General features: G+C 38.2%; 1 protein-coding gene across 7 annotated transcripts in view; it reads left to right on the top strand.

The window, feature by feature from the left end:
• Window positions 1-17,932, top strand: part of NBEA (neurobeachin) — a 524,026-nt gene that overhangs the window by 499,554 nt on the left and 6,540 nt on the right. For all 7 annotated transcript variants that reach the window (XM_075741999.1, XM_075742002.1, XM_075742000.1 and 4 more), the window contains 4 exons: window positions 1,152-1,223; window positions 3,395-3,550; window positions 4,437-4,607; window positions 16,032-16,133. In XM_075741999.1, the coding sequence (XP_075598114.1) occupies window positions 1,152-1,223; window positions 3,395-3,550; window positions 4,437-4,607; window positions 16,032-16,133 (501 nt within the window). The remainder of the gene's footprint in view (window positions 1-1,151; window positions 1,224-3,394; window positions 3,551-4,436; window positions 4,608-16,031; window positions 16,134-17,932) is intronic.

Below are 17,932 nucleotides of genomic sequence, written 5' to 3'. Positions count from 1 at the left end.
ATTCTCTAATTATCATCACGAGCAAAACAGATGGAACTTAGAGAGGGAATTCATCTTATTTATTACTAAGCAAAACAGAGTAGAGGAATGAGAAATAAAACCAAATCTTAAAAACACCTCCCCCCCCACCCCTCCCATCTTCCCGGGCTCAGCTTCACTCCCGGCTTCAACCTCTGCCCCCCTCAGTGGCACAGGGGGACGGGGAGTGGGGGTTACGGTCAGTTCCTCACGCGGTGTTTCTGCCGCTTCTTCATCCTCAGGGGGAGGACTCATTGTTCCCCCGCTCCAGCGTGGGGTCCCTCTCACGGGAGACAGTCCTTCACCAACGTGAGTCTCCTCCACGGGGTGCAGACCTTCAGGAGCAAACTGCTCCAGCGTGGGTCCCCCACGGGGTCACAAGTCCTGCCAGCAAACCTGCTCCAGCCTGGGCTCCTCTTTCCACGGATCCACAGGTCCTGCCAGGAGCTTGCTCCAGCGTGGGCTTCCCACGGGGTCACAGCCTCCTTCAGGTGTCTCCACCTGCTCCGGCGTGGGGTCCTCCACGGGCTGCAGGTGGAATCGCTACACCCCCTCATCCTTCCTCCATGGGCTGCAGGGGGACAGCCTGCTTCACCATGGTCTTCACCACAGGCTGCAGGGGAATCTTGCTCCGGTGCCTGGAGCACCTCCTCCCCCTCCTTCTGCACTGACCTTGGTGTCTGCAGATGTTCTTACATCTTCTCACTCCTCTCTCTGGCTGCAAAAGCTCTCTCTAACTGTTTTTCTCTTTCTTAAATATGTTATCACAGAGGTGCTGATTGGCTTGGCCTTGGCCAGCAGCGGGTCTGTCTTGGAGCCGGCTGGCATTGGCTCTATCAGACACAGGGGAAGCTTCTAGCAGCTTCTCACAGAAGCCACCCCTGTAGCCCCCCCGCTACCAAAACCTTGCCACACAAAACCAACACACTATTACATAACGGAAGAATTAACAAATGCGTATTTGTGTAGAACAGAGGAAGGACACTTAAAAGATTCATAGAACAAGTAACAGGAAGAAATTACTTTTTCTTTTATATATAATAATCCAATAATGCAGTTTTAAATGTAGAAAAATAATATACAAATGTAGACAAAAAGGTTCCTATATGCTTTATTCTTCCTTTCATGTGTAGGCCTTCGGGGAGCCCCAGGATATTCTTTGGATCAAGCCCATCATCTTCCAATCGAAATGGATCCATTGATTGGTATGTCAAGATGAAAATGTAGCGATATATTTGAAAACGGCATTTTCAAGAATTATTGATTAAGCTATATTTGTATATTATGCTTCACTTAACACAGAAGATATGAAAATATTTATTCTTGTCAGTCCTGGAGAACTAAAAGCATTAACTATTGATGCTGAATGAATTACATGAGTGCTATTTGTTATTAACATCACCAGCAATTGGTGTTTAAGAAACAACCAATTAAGTCAGTTACATTGTCAGTCCATATCTATAATTCTGTTCTCTTATCAGGTCACATTAGTAAAATAAAATTTGAGGGTCTGGTAGAGTTCACATATTTTCATTTCTTACAGCCAACGGTGTGTGTATCAGTGCAGATGCAGATCCATTTCTTTTTATTCAGTTTATTATTTGAATTGTTTTAGTCAGCTTTACTAAATTAATAAAGACCAGACTGGATTTTAAATTGATGCCCAATTGTATTTTTAAATCAAAAAATATTTGAGAAAGTGAAGTATTTTGAGAAATAGCATCTGCTAAAACTGTTAGAGTTGCAGGACTTGTATTCCTAACAGTCATTATTTCTCTTTAATTGCAACTATTGGCTTTGTGGTTTGTTTAGTTTTATTTGCAGTAGGCATATTTTTAAGACAGAAATTGCAGATAGAGAACATTCTCAGAGACAATTTTACAGCACTGGTGAGAAAAAAATGCATTTTTAAACATCTCCAGATGAAAAGTTCCCTTTTCGTCTGTGTCAATATTCGTGGTTGAAAGATTTATATACAAGTACCTCAGGAGAGTTAGCTTTCTCATTCTGTATGCTTCATTTGCTCATATAATGACAATGGTTTTCTCTTCACATTTTCCTCTCAAAAGCTAGAACACAGCTATTGTGCCCACCTGTTCTGGAAATCTGAGTAATTTGTTATTCATTATCTTTCAGTGGATGGACATAGAGGGTCTGGTAATTTAAATATGTGTTCTTGGAGTGTAAACATCATATTAACTTTTACAAGGAAATTTAAAATAGGTTGGGTTGGGGTTTTTTTTGGTTAAGTCTCTTATTTCGTGCAGTTGTGAGCAATTTAAGTAGAAAAACCAAAAATAAAGACAAAAGAAATTTCAGAATATTATCTGCATTAGTCATGTTCCTACATTATGAGAAACATGTCTCTCAGAGTGAGTTTTATCTCACCTAACTTCAATTAGCTGAAGTTAGTTGTCAAGATTCCCTCTGTAGCTACTGTAGAAAGAGAAACCATCCTCTGGAGTTGTCTAGCACTTGGACAGCTATTACAGCATGAGATGACTTGCCATGCAAAGCGATGTCTGTCTCTCCAGTGAGTATAGAGGGAGCATAGGTAATTAACTTAAGATTACTGAACTTTTAGAACGTTAATATTGGGTGAGAGGGAACACACCTCTATTGTATTGGCCAATCCTGTCTGTTGTGTCACAGGAAACAAAGAGCCCAATTGCTGGTTACTCCCAGTCCTTCTTAACAACTCCATTTGACAGTTGAGGTGGTGGCATTCTACATGAACCATTATTTTTCCCTCTGTCTGGGGGAATTTCCAGGTGGCATTGCCTCTTTTAACATTACTGCCCGTGGCCTGACTCTCTGCTTGAGGGGTAGGTGATCAGACAGTTTTGAAAAAGCACATTAGATTTTAAAGCTTCATTGGTTGAATCCTTACGTCTTTGATCCAGTTAAGCGTCTGCAGATATGGGGAATGTCAAGGTCACACAATACAAGCTGGGATATTTTCTGTAGAAGAGGTACTAACCAGTAAGAATTGACTTTCTGCAGTATTGTTAGCATTGACTTGGTATTTTAAATGAACTTCCATCACTTTCCCCTAGTTCAGTTTGGTTTTGGAGAGTACTTCTGCAGAGCACTTAAAATATTACTACATATTATGCAGTGCATCAGGCAGTTTATAAGAAATTGTTATCTCCTGTAAAATCTTTTGTCTTATTCAAAGGGAAAGCAGAAATCTCACAATAATTTTGTATTTCTGACACCCATATAGACAGCTCTGAATGTTCATATTCAAAATGCTTACTCAACAACAAATTCACAGTTCATTGAAAGTTAAATGTATTCATTTTCTCCTGTAAGTGGATGACAGGAAGGTGTTGGAATGGCTTGCTTGTAAAATGTGTTTTGCATTTCGTTACAGCCAATAACTCTGGTGTGAACAAACGGCAGATCACAGACCTTGTGGATCAGAGCATCCAGATCAATGCACATTGCTTTGTGGTCACAGCAGATAATCGCTACATTCTTATCTGTGGTTTTTGGGACAAGAGCTTTCGAGTTTATTCTACGGAAACAGGTGACCCTAAATACAACTACCTGTTTCTTCTTAGGTCACAAAGTGGACAGTTGCCTTAATACTACCATATCTAGGGCACTTCATAAAATCCTTCATTATTGTTTAAGCATAATAGCTTTAAGATGCTTTTTTTTTTTTTTTTTTTGAAAGATAAAGGATGCGAAAGGAAAGGGAAAGCCAATACAATTTGATTAGTGGTAACTTTTGAAAACCGTAGTTACATTCAGGGAATTGATCGTATCAAAAAGATCAACCCAAATTTTTGTTACAATATTTTCATGACTGTATTGTTTCTATTTCTATTTATTTCAAGTAATAAGGAATTAGGTTGCAGAGCCTCCTACAAGGAACCAATGTTTTGTTTCTTTGTCTGATTGCTTAGCCTAATATCCTTCAGTATCTTGCTAAAAACTGAATGCAATAATAGAAAGAAGGAGGTGATGATCATAGTAAACCCTAGTTTGACATTAACATAGAACAAATATACATTTTTAATATAATAATGTAGCACCATTATGGAAAAGTTCATGTGCTGTCTTATGCATATCATTAATGAAATGCACAAATAATGTTCTAACACCATTGCTTAAATACTGATGGAGCAGTAACTCCACTTAATATTCAGTGACTGCAGCACTGACTTGATTTTTACAGATAAGGGTTAGGCTATGGATTGACAGAGAGCACAGCCCTCAATAGGAACATAAAAAGAGAAAATGTCAGTTTTATCTTTTAATCTAGTTGTAGCGTGTAGTGAACTCTAATTAAGGGACGTCAGGCAAAAATTACATTTGAACTGAATATTTGTTAGTGATTTAGTTAATGATTTCTAAATGCTGCAAGTACTTAAAAAACCTGAATTTCTATCACTTTGCGCTCCCACCAGGAAAATTAACTCAGATTGTGTTTGGCCACTGGGATGTCGTGACTTGCCTTGCCAGATCAGAGTCCTATATCGGTGGGGACTGCTACATCGTGTCTGGGTCTCGTGACGCTACGCTGCTGCTTTGGTACTGGAGTGGCCGACATCATATTATAGGTGACAATCCAAATAGCAGTAAGTATCCTGTAAAAAACACCTTCCTGAGAGGTCCTCTGTCACACCTATTCATTTTTAGCATTCCGTCTGTCAGCTTCAGAAGGTATTACCAAATGTATTATTTCACTTACAGGTTGCAACTTGGTATAAGAAGAGCACCACATGCTAAGTAATTCATTGAGTACTAGCAAAAAAAAAAATAAAATGTTTAAACAGTCTGTGCATGGTAACAGATAATAGTAAGGGAGTAATTCTTACATTCATAATTGCCGGTATCACTTATAGCATCATGTCATCATAAACTAGAACAAGATGGTTATGGCTTTTAAGTGACAGGATGTATATCACTATATTTTGACTTTCCTTTCCCCAGAAATATTTTTTGGCATTTTAACTTACTCCTTTTGTGCTACAGCATGCTATATCAGCTGCTTGCCTTTTCAAAAAAGGAATGTCTCACATGCCATGGAATTAAATGTGTGTCTGTCTTTGAAAAAGGTCTTTCTATAGCAAGCAAACCTTTGGAGAAGAAATGTGACTGAATAAAAATAGAAAAAGATAAAATGTCAGGAAGGGTTTACATCTCATTTGCAGGGGGCTAACTATCAGTGCTTTGAAGAGTGAAGGGGACATAATAATAATAATAATAATAATAATAATAATTTATATAAGAGGGCACTTAAAATGCACTACTGATTTACAAGGTTCCTTCACCCAAGCCAGAAATGTGACCACAGCTAAAGACAAGAACAATTTTCATCCATATGCTATAGCTGTTTTGTATAACACTAAATCCATTTCATTTAAAGCGGTTTCTGAATTCTGATGATTATTTTCAGCACAAGGATATTACCTCTTTAGATAAACCTAGACGAATCTATCACTATCAATTTTCAAGTACTGACTGGAGGCAGTTGTAGACCTGTCAGTTACAGACATCTAAGTGAAAGTATTTCTTCAACTGAATGCCTGGTAGAAAAATGTTTTATTTGTTACAAAGTAAATATTTTGTTAATTTCACAACAGCAGATTTTTTTATTGTGTTTCAATTTTCTTCCATTTGTCTGTAAGCAGAGCAAAGGGGAGACAGATAAAACCTTACTTTCTCACCTGACCTTCTTTTGCTTTTATAACAGAGAGAGACTGGAGGGGGGGCGGAATTGTGTTCCCATAACAAATTTCTCTAATTTTTATGTATATTTCTCAGATAGGGAGAAATTCAGTCTGAAAAGCAATTTCTTGTCAGGGCGCTCTGTTTAGCTTGATGCCATTTTGCTTCTTTGAATGCCTGTGTGATTCATAGTAAGTGTTAGTAATTTCTATGCCAAGAGTCAGAAAAAAGTACGAGCTTGCTCCTTTCATAGAATTAAAAATGTAAGACTTTTCACTTACTTCCTTTGATTATGAGGGGCTTGCACAGCCTTGCCATTAGCATCTCCTGACTGGCTGATACAAACCTTTCCACTTCTTTGGCAGATAAACTTATTTTAGTTCTGATACCTTTTTGCTGTCATGAACATATCTGAATGCAAGAAGGTGGTACTTTTGGGGGATCTCAGATTTAATATCTCAGCTGTGTAACTTTGGAGGTGTCCACATTGGAGAACTTTAATTTTATGAAAAGAAAGGATATCAGTCAGCTGACAGAAGTGTCAATGAAAACAAAACCCAATTGTATGATTTGCTCTCTGTTTCTACCTCTGTATGGATAAGGCACTATTTTGTTGAAGAACAGGCCTTACAGTCTTATTAATGGGAGACTGTGCTGCAGATAGTCATGTCCAGGCAAATGTAATCTCACAGGCACAGATAGCAGCACCCAGGAAGATTAGATAGCTAAATCCACTGTGATAGCTGCCAAATATATCTATCAGATTTCTTACTGCTCATGTTGAAGACTCATGTTGAGGAAGAGTGATGTCATCACTATTATTGCTATCTCTACTCATTGGATGAAACTTAACATGGATATGCTAATTATATACTAGTACTGTACTATAATCAGGATGTCATGTCTTGTAAACACATCGTCATTAACAGCTGCTTTGACTTTTCATGAACATACATCAGTAAAGATAGATCACAAGTGATTATATGTCTGAAGGACCTGCTTCTACAACTACTAAATCTTTCTGCTGAAGCAATGACTACTAGATTCTGTTTCCTGCTGTGAACAGACATGATAGCTTGTTGTATGACTGATTCCCTGTGTGCTAATTTTCGTGAGTGAAATATTCTCAACAATCCTTATGAAAATACATTTGAAGTTTTATGTAGTTTAAGCCACCGAAGTAGGAAAAAAATATTTCCTAGATTTACTGATAGAAGATTAGGCTTTACCTTGTAGGAAAAATGAAATTTTTGAAGAGATGTTCACTGTAGGTCACATCCAATTAGTTAACATCTTTGGAATGAATTTCCAGAAAGATGTAGATGATATTTTCAGGGAAAAAAGGGGGATTAGTTTTTTAAAAGCTGTCATCTGGAGACACAGATAAGGTATTTTATATCACAGACTGTAAGAAGGTGAAGAATTCAAAGAAAAATGTCAGATATAGTAATTATCTGGGTTAGATGCTTGACTTTATTATGATCTTTTAAGCTGAAAGACAGTTAATTATCAATTTCAGCTTCAATGCATCCAATTACCAAAAGGAACTTTAATTGTTTCAGGAACCATTGCGGGGGGGGGGGGGGGGGGGGGGGGGGGGAAGCAAGCACCCTGTCCTAAACAGTTTATTTAGTTTAACATTTGTATAGAAAAATGTAGATACTATTTCATTAGAAAACATAGTAATCACAATCATTTATTGTGAAATACTCTGGGAGAAAAGATTGTCAGAATAAACTTCTTACCAATTCTGCTAAAATTCCATATTCCAGAATCCATGACTTAGATAAAATCTTTACTAAACAACACATATGTCAATAACCTAACCTGTCGGACTTGTATAGAGCCTTCTGTGGGCATGTGCTCAGAGGGTGACCTCTGTGGTAAATACAGAACCAGGTCTGGTTTAAAGAGCAGACTGAAGAAAAATTGTGTCTTGGATATGACTCTTGCCAAGTGGCTGCTCCAGCTCAGTAGTTGAACACTTGCTTATGAGAGCATGGTGAGCTTCATTTTATAATTTAAAAAATAATTTTTCCAATCAATGTGTTCATTAAGTTATCACTTTTATTCTACAATGAGTATCAAAAAGAAGTTTCTGGTTCACTTTGCACTAGTCACAATGTCTTTACACTTCTCACAATTGCTGTGAGAAGACTGAAATTTTACCAGATTTTTAAATACAATGTTTTCCATGGATTAGCTTTCAAAAATAGCTTGCAAAACCCCTTCTAGTTAGAATGTTTGTCCAGGAAGTGGGAGAATAAGTTCTTGGCCTCCAGAGACTGGGGGAATTCAAACCCATGTTCCCACATTCACAAGCATATGTGGGCTATCAGGCTATAAATTAATGTGGGAGGGGCCCCCTGTGAACCTCCAGCTTTGGTGGAAAGCAAAATTCTTTTCTCTGTTCTTGCTTATGGATCTTATGTGACATGATGATTGGACAAAAATAGAGATAAATCAAGAAATCAGGAACCAAAACTGTATACCTTCAACAGCAGTATGTAGGGCATATCATCTCCGTACTTGTACTTTATCTGGTCCAGCAAAAATTGTTTTCATGGCTCTGCAATGGCTAAGTTCCAATGTCAGTGACAGAAAATGTCCTTTTCCAGCCTAGACTAGAAGCTGGTGCCTGGGGATGCTCCTGGAAAGTGGGAGATGTGGCATCAATTCCTTTAGGCTGAAGGGGAGTTGAATGCAGGTTTTTGGGTTTTTATGTGAGCCTCCCCTTATTTCTTTAATCTTGCTTAGATAAGTACCACCTTTAGGAAAAAAACTGAACTGAACAAAGCTTAGTCATCTTACCAGGGTCAGATACCTACTTCCTAAGACAAAATTTCCCATCTGAAATATAGGTAATCTGAGTCTGCACCTTATTAAGTTGATGACCACATTATTTAAATCTGCTGCACTTGAGAGAACAGTGAAAAGAATCTGTTTTCTCTTAGGAAGACATGACACATGCAAAGGACATAGTTTGCTTATTTTAATTCTTTGAAGTGATCAGGCAAATGTAAATCTTTGCAGTTCTAAGAGATTGAATAGAAAAATTATTGTGATGGAGTTTGACAATTTGGGGTTTGATTTTTTTTTATTCTTATGATATAGAGGGATTTGTTTTAGCTGAGTGCTAATTTGTTTACAAATTTCTTCTCACATAGCAACTGTATTAGTCATCACAAAAAGGAGCAAAGAGAGTACATGATATGCCCTGGAGTTCAACATGTATCATTATAGTTGTTTTATTTTTATATTTTATGACTGCTTTATTGAATGTCTCTTTCAAACAAGTGACTTTGAAAATGAGAATTATCTCCGAGTCTTTGAACAGATACCAAAGTGGATGATAGAATTGTAGAAAAGTGAGGGACAGATGCTTTCATCTGAAACAGACACAAATTCAGAAACTAATTTGGAAGTGATAAAAATTAATTTGCACACTTTAATTGGAATCAGACTCCTGCGTGAAAGAAAGGAAGGGTAGGCAGCTTGTGCTAAAAGCTGATTGAATTTTTTGTCAGGTAAGTATGTTGGACTTGGCCGCTTATCCTCTTGAGCCTCTCCGTGTAATATATTACATTCACCCTCTGACTGGTGTTCTTTAAAAGGATCAATGCTATTCCTGTTTTGTCCCTAGAGCCTGAAATTTCATTGATCTGGGGACTTGACATTTCTCATTACCTATTGTAGCTTCCAAGAGGATGGTCACAAGAGGTGTGAGAGTTAACCCTGCTTTTTCTAACTGGAACTGTGCTGACCATTGGAAAATATTGTCTATCAGCCCTAAGCTGGGTTTGTTTAGCATTATAACGTAATCCTCAGAGCTGCTAACAATCCACCCTATCCCAGTGGGTGTATTCTGTATATTCCTGAATGGGAGGGTAAGCGCTACCATAAAGGATCTTTGTCATGTTAACCTGCACTTTTTTTAAAGTCTGTCACAAAGTATACTCTTATTTGTTCCTTTTAGATAACGTATTTTTGAAACAATTTAAAATTGTCAACATTGCAGGTTTTGCAAGTTTCTATCTTGAAAGAGTAGTTATTCTGAATTCAGAATATCCACTTATTCTTTTATATACCTTCACATTTTAATACCCTATAACATGTCCTAGTCTAACCTTGAAAGGGCACAATTTAAAAATAGCCACTTGTGTGTTCTGTACCAAGTGGACTGGATGGCTGTCTTAAAGTCCTGTGCAAGCACATTGGCACACATGCAATCTTCTTTGCATGTTTAAAGAGCTATTACAGTACTTATATGTTTCTACAATTTAGGTATTAATTTTTAAAATAAAGTGTCTTGGCACTATTCTGCCACAGTAGAAGGTCTTTGAAAACCAATGTGTAATTTTTACTGGCATGTCTCTGCTCTGGTAGCCAAAGACATCTCTCCCCTAAGACTGGTAAATGAGACAATAACACACCTGAACTAAAGCAGTTATATCTAGCATTTTATCAACAGACGTCTGTGCCCGTGTTTTGTTGCGTACCCAATGGGAGCTGTACAGCACAGGGCAGCTCAGCAACTTGCCAAAGTTCTCAGAGCAATTTAGTGGAAGAAATAGGAAGAGAAGCTGCAAATCCTTACTCTCCTCCGCTCTATTTTTTGTTTTGGGGGTCTGAATAGTTGCAAGTTTGCAATAGTTGCAAAAGTCCACTCACCTTGGTGAGTTGTTTGTAGGTATATACAAGGCTGCTCATAGTCCTCAACAAATAAATCAGTTCTGCCAGAGGTGAGAATATTTTGAATATATGAATATTTTTCTGTCAACATTCTTTCTTTTACAACCATTGCTCCCTCATGTTGTGGACATTGTTATTGGCTATTTCCTATTTTGAAATATTCCTATTTATTGGTGGTAGCCTTCTCTTTTCATCAAACTCCAGGACATTTTTTGTGACAATAAAAATTCAAGAAGGCTATTACATTTTCTATTCCATGAAAGCTTTTTTTTTTTTTTAAAAGGCTTTTTTTCTGAATAGTATCCCCTCAAAAGTTCTACTTATAAATTATTTTCAAAAAATAATTCAGCTATAGCCTTGTACTTGCTCCCGTCAAATCAGAGAGGAAATGGAAGCTGGAATTTGCCTTTACTCTCATGTTTCTTTATACAGAAGACTCCTAGATGTGTGCTCTATAGCAATCTGTACATAATTCCTGGAAAAGCACAATATGAGAGAAATAGTAACACTGACTGTTCTCTTTCTTCTGATTTTTTCCTTACCATATGAGACCACCATTTGTTCCAGAATAAACTTTCAATAGTATTAAGCATTACATTTTTCAGAGAGAAGGGAAGATATATTTTGTTTTAGACTTTGTAGAAAAACTTACTTGTTTGGAAATACAACACAGATTACTTTTTTTTCCTTCTGCCCTCTAGTAATTCAGTTCAAAGGTGCTCCTTTGGGGAAATTACAGGGAGTTTACAGTGATGGTATCTCAGTTCATAGGTAGGATATTTTCACCTGCAATTCCCTCAGAGCTGCAGCCTTTGACCTCTGGCTGCATCCATCAGTGGTGATGTGACAGTGACAGAATATTTTGCTAGATTTTGAACGATTCTTGGAGTTCACAACTTCTGTCCTTAGCAATAAAATGTAATATGACTGAGGTTCTCTTCTTCATGCCAAAGCTTTTCCTGTAGAAAGTATCACTGAATATTTTTTTCTTTGAGTCTTAAGGGGAAAAATCCCATCTTCAATTACTGTTGAACTGTTACTCCTAATAATAATATTCCATTATCAATTTGTATTTACTGAAAAACAGGACTCAAAGATTTATGTTTCAGGGCAGTTATTCCTTATAAGCATTTTCCTTTATGAACCAAGAAGTCAATTAAATATGTTACATTAATGTAAATTAAATTAAATGTAAATTAAATATTATTTTTTCATATTCTGACATTTTACAGTTTCATGATATTATAGTGTTTTCCAAGGAAACACTGAGGAAAATGTCCTTTTGAAAACTGCATTATTTCTGTTCCCTTAAAAAATTTCTAACCATCTAAGAATTTCAATCATTCACTCTTGCAGTCTGATGACACTACTGTATACACCTCTGTAATCAGAGCTTAAGCCAAAATTACCCTTGAGCATAATTCTTCCCCCCCCCCCCCCCCAAGAGGACATACAGAAGGAAAAAAAAAAAAAAGTGGAAAATTATGTATTTAGTTTATTTGCCTTTTTTTTTTTTTTTTTTTTTTCACTTTTCTATTATGCACTTGGAGAAAAGAAAACCTCAAAAGGAGATGGGGTTCTCAACAGCAACATTGATGGGGAAATAATAAAAATGTAAATCTCAAAATGTAGCTAATCTCATCAGAGATACACAAAGCATCTTTGATTCTTCCAACATCCATCCTTTCCTAGCAGTAAAGCCCAGTTTTCAGTTCGCACCTTCAGTTTCCAGACCAGAAAGATTCTTTTCTTGCAGACTAGATTAAAGATTGGGGAACTAGGATTTATTGGGATAGCAGTTTTCATTAGAGATAGGAAAGTGTGTCTGATGCAATGATAAGACCAGGTAGATTGACCCACCCTCTATTATTGGGTCCAAAACTAAAGTCAGTAAATGCATGGTTGGTAGTTCTCAGCTGGTTCAGAAAGATAGTAAAAATACATGAAATTATTATTAAAATTTTAATGACAGAAGACATTAGGGTTTGGGAATAAATACTGTAGATTCACCCTAAAATTTCAAGAATTATTGTTATATACAGTTCTGGCTACCCAAATTTTCAGAAAGAACATGGAACTAGACAGGCACAGAAATGGGTTACTACAATGACTAAAAAATGGCAAGCCCATCACTTCAAAGGAGTTTATAGGAGTTTGGTTTGTTTAATAGAGTCAAAAGGAAAGGCCGAGAGGGCCGATTTCTTCTGCAAGTACATGTCTGGGGAAAACACAAGAGATGGAAAAGACCTGAAGCTAAAGGACGGTGCTGACACAAGAATAGAGAGAGACAAGGTAGACAGGAATAAATTCAGACTGAAAATCAAAATACTTCTCTCCTTTAGAGTAGGAAACATCTGGAACATTCTTCCAAGTCACATACCCAGATAGCCATTTCACTAATTTATTAACAGGTTTATATGATGTGAGTGTTTGCAATAAAGAAGACTAAATTCATTGACCCACAAAAGTCTAACCAAGCCTCCATTCCTAAAGCCTATCTTTCAGAAACCCATGCAATATTGTTTAGCTACTCCAGTAGCAGTTCCCTTGTTAATTTGTTTTAGGGTTTAACTTTTTCCAGTTAGGAAACTGCATTTTATTGCAGGGTTGAAATGTGTGGAGCCATTCACCCATTGGACCTTGCTGTGCCATTAGCTGCAAAATAAATTTCTGGGCTATTGGACATCTTTTACTCCTGTGACTCCCAGCTACGGTGGTCAAGTCACTGCTTTACTTCCTGTGCAGTGAAGAGAGAAAACACTTTAAACACTCAGCAGCCTCCTGTCTTATTCTTTATATCAGCTGTGTGACCCTCCTTTAAGCTCATTTCTGTAAATGTGGGTACAAGACTTTAATCTTTCTGGTTGACAGTGACAAGATAGTTCTCGACTCCTATTTGCTATTCTAGGGTATTGCATTGAAAGTTAATGTTTAAGTTTCCTTTCTGGCTCCATAAATCCTTCTCTGTCTCACTGCCTTCTAGAACAGAATCTCTTCTCTAGTGAGCATAGCTTGTGCTTGTCCAGGAGCATCAACCTTGCACCTAGCTGCATTCAAAATAAATAAAATTAACACACACACACTCCCACATACACACACACCCCCCCCATTTTGCTACCTTTTTATTTAACTAGGCAATGCAGAGAATGGTATAATAATGACTTTCTCTCTTCATTATACAGTTGCCAGTGAATCTTTGTATCAGTTTTATATACAACTATATCTTACCAGCAATGATTTTATATTATCCTGTAGATAACATTATTGGTTAATATTTGATCAAGAATCAATTCCCAGCTCCTAACTGGACACCCAAATTTCCAATATCCTAATATGTAGCTCATAGTAGATACCTTTCTATGGACAAACAATTTTAAGATCTGTCATTGAACCAGCTTCTGTGCCATCCATGTTGTCCACAGTCAGTTCCATATAAAACAGGTTTAAATCAAAACATTGTATTACTAAGACAAATATCTTGAAAAAAAAATACATGGAGGCCATTTTAACATAGTCATCTTTATCAACTATACCTGTCATCCTGTCAAAAACAGATAAAGCTAGCTTGACAAGACTCCCATTCCAGTACACCATGGTGACTGGCATTAATGAGATTTTTGCTTCCAATTCTTTGTTGACAGAACTGTGGATTAACCATTTTGTTATTTTGCATAGGATTATTGTTACAGTAATTCATCTGTAGTTCCCTAGGTAATTTCTTTTATCCTTTTTCAGTATTTGAACTACACTGGCAAACTCCAGTCCTTTGGAATTTCCCAATTTTCTATACTTCATTTGTACAAAGTAAATATAACCAGATGAAATCTGTGTGTGGTGGGTTGACCCTGGCTGAGGGCCAGGTGCCCACCAGAGCCACTCTATCACTCCCCTCCTTCCTTAGACAGGGGAGAAAAAGTGCAACGAAAAGCTTATGGGTCGAGATAAGGACAGGGAGAGATCACTCACTAATTATCGTCACGAGCAAAACAGACTGAACTTAGAGAGGGAATTCATCTAATTTATTACTAAGCAAAACAGAGTAGAGGAATGAGAAATAAAACCAAATCTTAAAAACACCTCCCCCCCACCCCTCCCATCTTTCCGGGCTCAACTTCACTCCTGGCTTCAACCTCCGCCCCCCTCAGTGGCACAGGGGGACGGGGAGTGGGGGTTACGGTCAGTTCATCACGCGGTGTTTCTGCCGCTTCTTCATCCTCAGGGGAAGGACTCCTCCCATCGTTCCCCCGCTCCAGCATGGAGTCCCTCTCATGGCAGACAGTCCTTCACGACCTTCTCCAACGTGAGTCTCCTCCACAGGGTGCAGACCTTCAGGAGCAAACTGCTCCAGTGTGGGTCCCCCATGGGGTCACAAGTCCTGCCAGCAAACCTGCTCCAGCCTGGGCTCCTCTCTCCACGGATCCACAGGTCCTGCCAGGAGCCTGCTCCAGCCTGGGCTTCCCATGGGGTCACAGCATCCTTCAGGTGCCTCCACCTGCTCTGGCATGGGGTCCTCCACGGGCTGCAGGTGGATTCTGTACACCCCCTCATCCTCCCTCCATGGGCTGCAGGGGGACAGCCTGCTTCACCATGGTCTTCACCACGGGCTGCAGGGGAATCTTGCTCCGGTGCCTGGAGCACCTCCTCCCCTTCCTCCTGCACTGACCTTGGTGTCTGCAGAGTTCCTTACATCTTCTCACTCCTCTCTCCGGCTGCAAAAGCTCTCTCTAGCTGTTTTTCTCTTTCTTAAATATGTTATCACAGAGGCGCTGATTGGCTTGGCCTTGGCCAGCGGCGGGTCCCTCTTGGAGCTGGCTGGCATTGGCTCTGTCGGACACAGGGGAAGCTTCTAGCATAAATGCTCACTTGTTTGTACCCAAAATAAAATAAATTTCATTTCTGAATGTAAAAAATAAATATTTAGTGAGTAATCTATCCTACTCATTAATAAATTAAATATGATAAAAATGGCATAGGTATCCATAGTGATATATATAAAAATTATGTATACCCATAAGCATTTTTAGGTATAATTTTAATCTATAAGCATTCAATGTGTCTCTGAATCAATAGTGCCCTACTAAAGTAGTATCTTCCCAGTACAGTGCTGTTCCTCCTCTCTTCTTTTGCTCCCCACCGTTTTGTGAAACAAATTACAATCATGAATATAGGAACATCCTCAACTTATGCTGCTCTTTAGGTTCCTAGCAGAAGTCTAGAGACATATATGCTCAATAGCAGATCTTTAAATTACAGCTACTTTTAATACCACCACACTTTGTGTTCTTTATATGAAATACACATTTTCAGTATTTTTAGGTCATAAACCAGCAATGTATTGCTATCATTTGTGTATTTTAAACAGCACACGGTCCATAATTTCTAAACCAAAGAAGTTTGCTTTTTGTTAATCTATGAATTAATGCATTGGGAAGCTGTACTTTATGAAACTTTATGGTATCTGAATGTATTTTGCTCAGAAACCTAAATATGAGATATTTAAGCACATTGCACCTTTCTCTGATGCTTACTGATTTAAGGCAAATTGCAGCAAAGTTCTTTTGTTGATAAAACATGTCTGGTTTGGCATTCCTCTGTTGTTCCCTTTTTTCTGTTTTTCTTCTTGTGTTTTTTTTTAACAGGTGATTATCCAGCTCCTCGTGCTGTTCTAACTGGTCATGACCATGAAGTTGTCTGCGTGTCGGTCTGTGCAGAGCTGGGACTTGTTATCAGTGGTGCTAAAGGTCAGAAATCTTTTTAAGTCTTAACATTTCTAGAGCCTTTTTTAGTGGTATTTCTCAGTCTTCTCTCAAGCCATATATACCATATATACTTTAATTACCCAAAGTCTCCTCTACTAAGACGTGTTGTAATTCTGGGGGAATCTGCAACAGCTTGCTCTGAACGTTATTACTTACTATCTGGACTTACAGAGTTTAGACACAAATTAAGTTGATTGTTCCTTCCAAACGTCAGTCTATGCTACTGTCCCCCCACTCTAGATCGGAAGAGTAGTTGATAAAAATTTATACAATGATTCAGAAAGACATCTACTGATTTTGAAGAGAGACTTGTATTTAGGGGAGGGCCATCTCCAAGTTCTCCACTCTGATCTTTACTGAATGGCAGTTTGTAGAACTGACCTCAGTATCCTCAGCAAGGGAAGCAGGGTCAATTGGCTTGGTTTTGGATCTGTGGACAGCATTTCATCCAGAAGGGTTTTTGTTAATGGCTTCCAAATAACGAGGACTTTGCAGTTTTGTTGTTACCTCTCTTCTACTAAACTTTTTGAGCCATCTGTTCACACTTTCTCCCTATTACTTATCTGTGGAATCCAGAGTATCCAACAATTGCTAATACAAATGTTCAAAATACCTTTCCAAACCTGCAGCAGTCTTCTGTATAACTGGTGGTCAACATAAATAAAGCACTGCCTCAATAAGTGTTTGCTTCATCTTTCCTTATTCTGTTTCTCCTTCATTTGTTCTGGTTCACTTGTTCTGCCCACCTGCTTCTTTTCTCCTTAATTCCATGTCCACTTTTCTTCCTCCACTGCCCTCTCTCGTTCAGCTTCTTAATTTGGCAAACTGCATGTCTTTTTTCCTTTCCTATTGGCCTCCCCCTCCTCCTCCTCTCTTACTTTCTTTTGTGCTGCATTCTCTCTTCTCCTTTCTTATTTGCTTTCTTTACTTTAGCCCTGTCATCCCTTAAGGTTCTTCTTCCTTTATCTCTTCCTATCTCATTTCCACTCCACTCCTACATCCGCATTCAGCTACTTGCTTTCTCTGTCTACAGCGATGCCTGTTTTATTCATCCCCATGGATATCCTTGTACTCCTTTTTAAAAAGTTTGCTGCTTCTGAGGCTAAGAAGGATGTGATTCTTGTTCTGCCCGCCTTTGCTCACAACTGAGCTCTTGGGTTATCATCTTTTATACTGCCTCAGAGCTCAACATTTATTTTCAAAGCTGAGCGTGAAACTTTTGAGTAAAGGCACTTTTAACAGGAAATCCTAATGGGTCATTAATTCTCATAATGCCATACTACATAACAGTCATAAATGAAGTCAAGGCATTCATGAAAAGAATGTACGGTGATGCTGAACCTAAAGTTTTTTCTTGTAGCACTGCTATTTTTTATCTTTTAAGGCAGATTTATACACTCTTACTGCCATAATAGTGACCCTTTCCAACTATCTTTTTGGAGATTTCCTCTTATTAAAATAGCTGCAATCTGTACTCTGTTATCTTCTGCTTCATTAAGTATATGATGCTTTGGTAACTTATGTATTTTTAGCGTAAAGGCTGCTAGAGGACCAAAGACCTTTACATCAAATCCAGAATATGTTTGTAATTGATCAAGAGAAATGGAGGCCCCGTCTATCCCTTAAGTTACTTTTCTCATGTTCTTCCTCTTCAAACTCTAGTCCATATATAAATGCAGAGAGAAAATCCTTTTTTTTTTTATTGCTGTTTTCCAGCAGATGCCTATTTTAAACCTTCTTCTTCAGTTTCTGTCCTTTCCAGTCCCTTTGCAGTTTCTTAG

The sequence above is a fragment of the Balearica regulorum genome, chromosome 1 (genome assembly GCF_011004875.1).
Source record: "Balearica regulorum gibbericeps isolate bBalReg1 chromosome 1, bBalReg1.pri, whole genome shotgun sequence".
Classification (NCBI taxonomy): Eukaryota; Metazoa; Chordata; class Aves; order Gruiformes; family Gruidae; genus Balearica; species Balearica regulorum.
The sequence above is the reverse complement of the archived record's forward strand: the minus strand, read 5'-3'. Positions and strand labels throughout refer to the sequence as shown.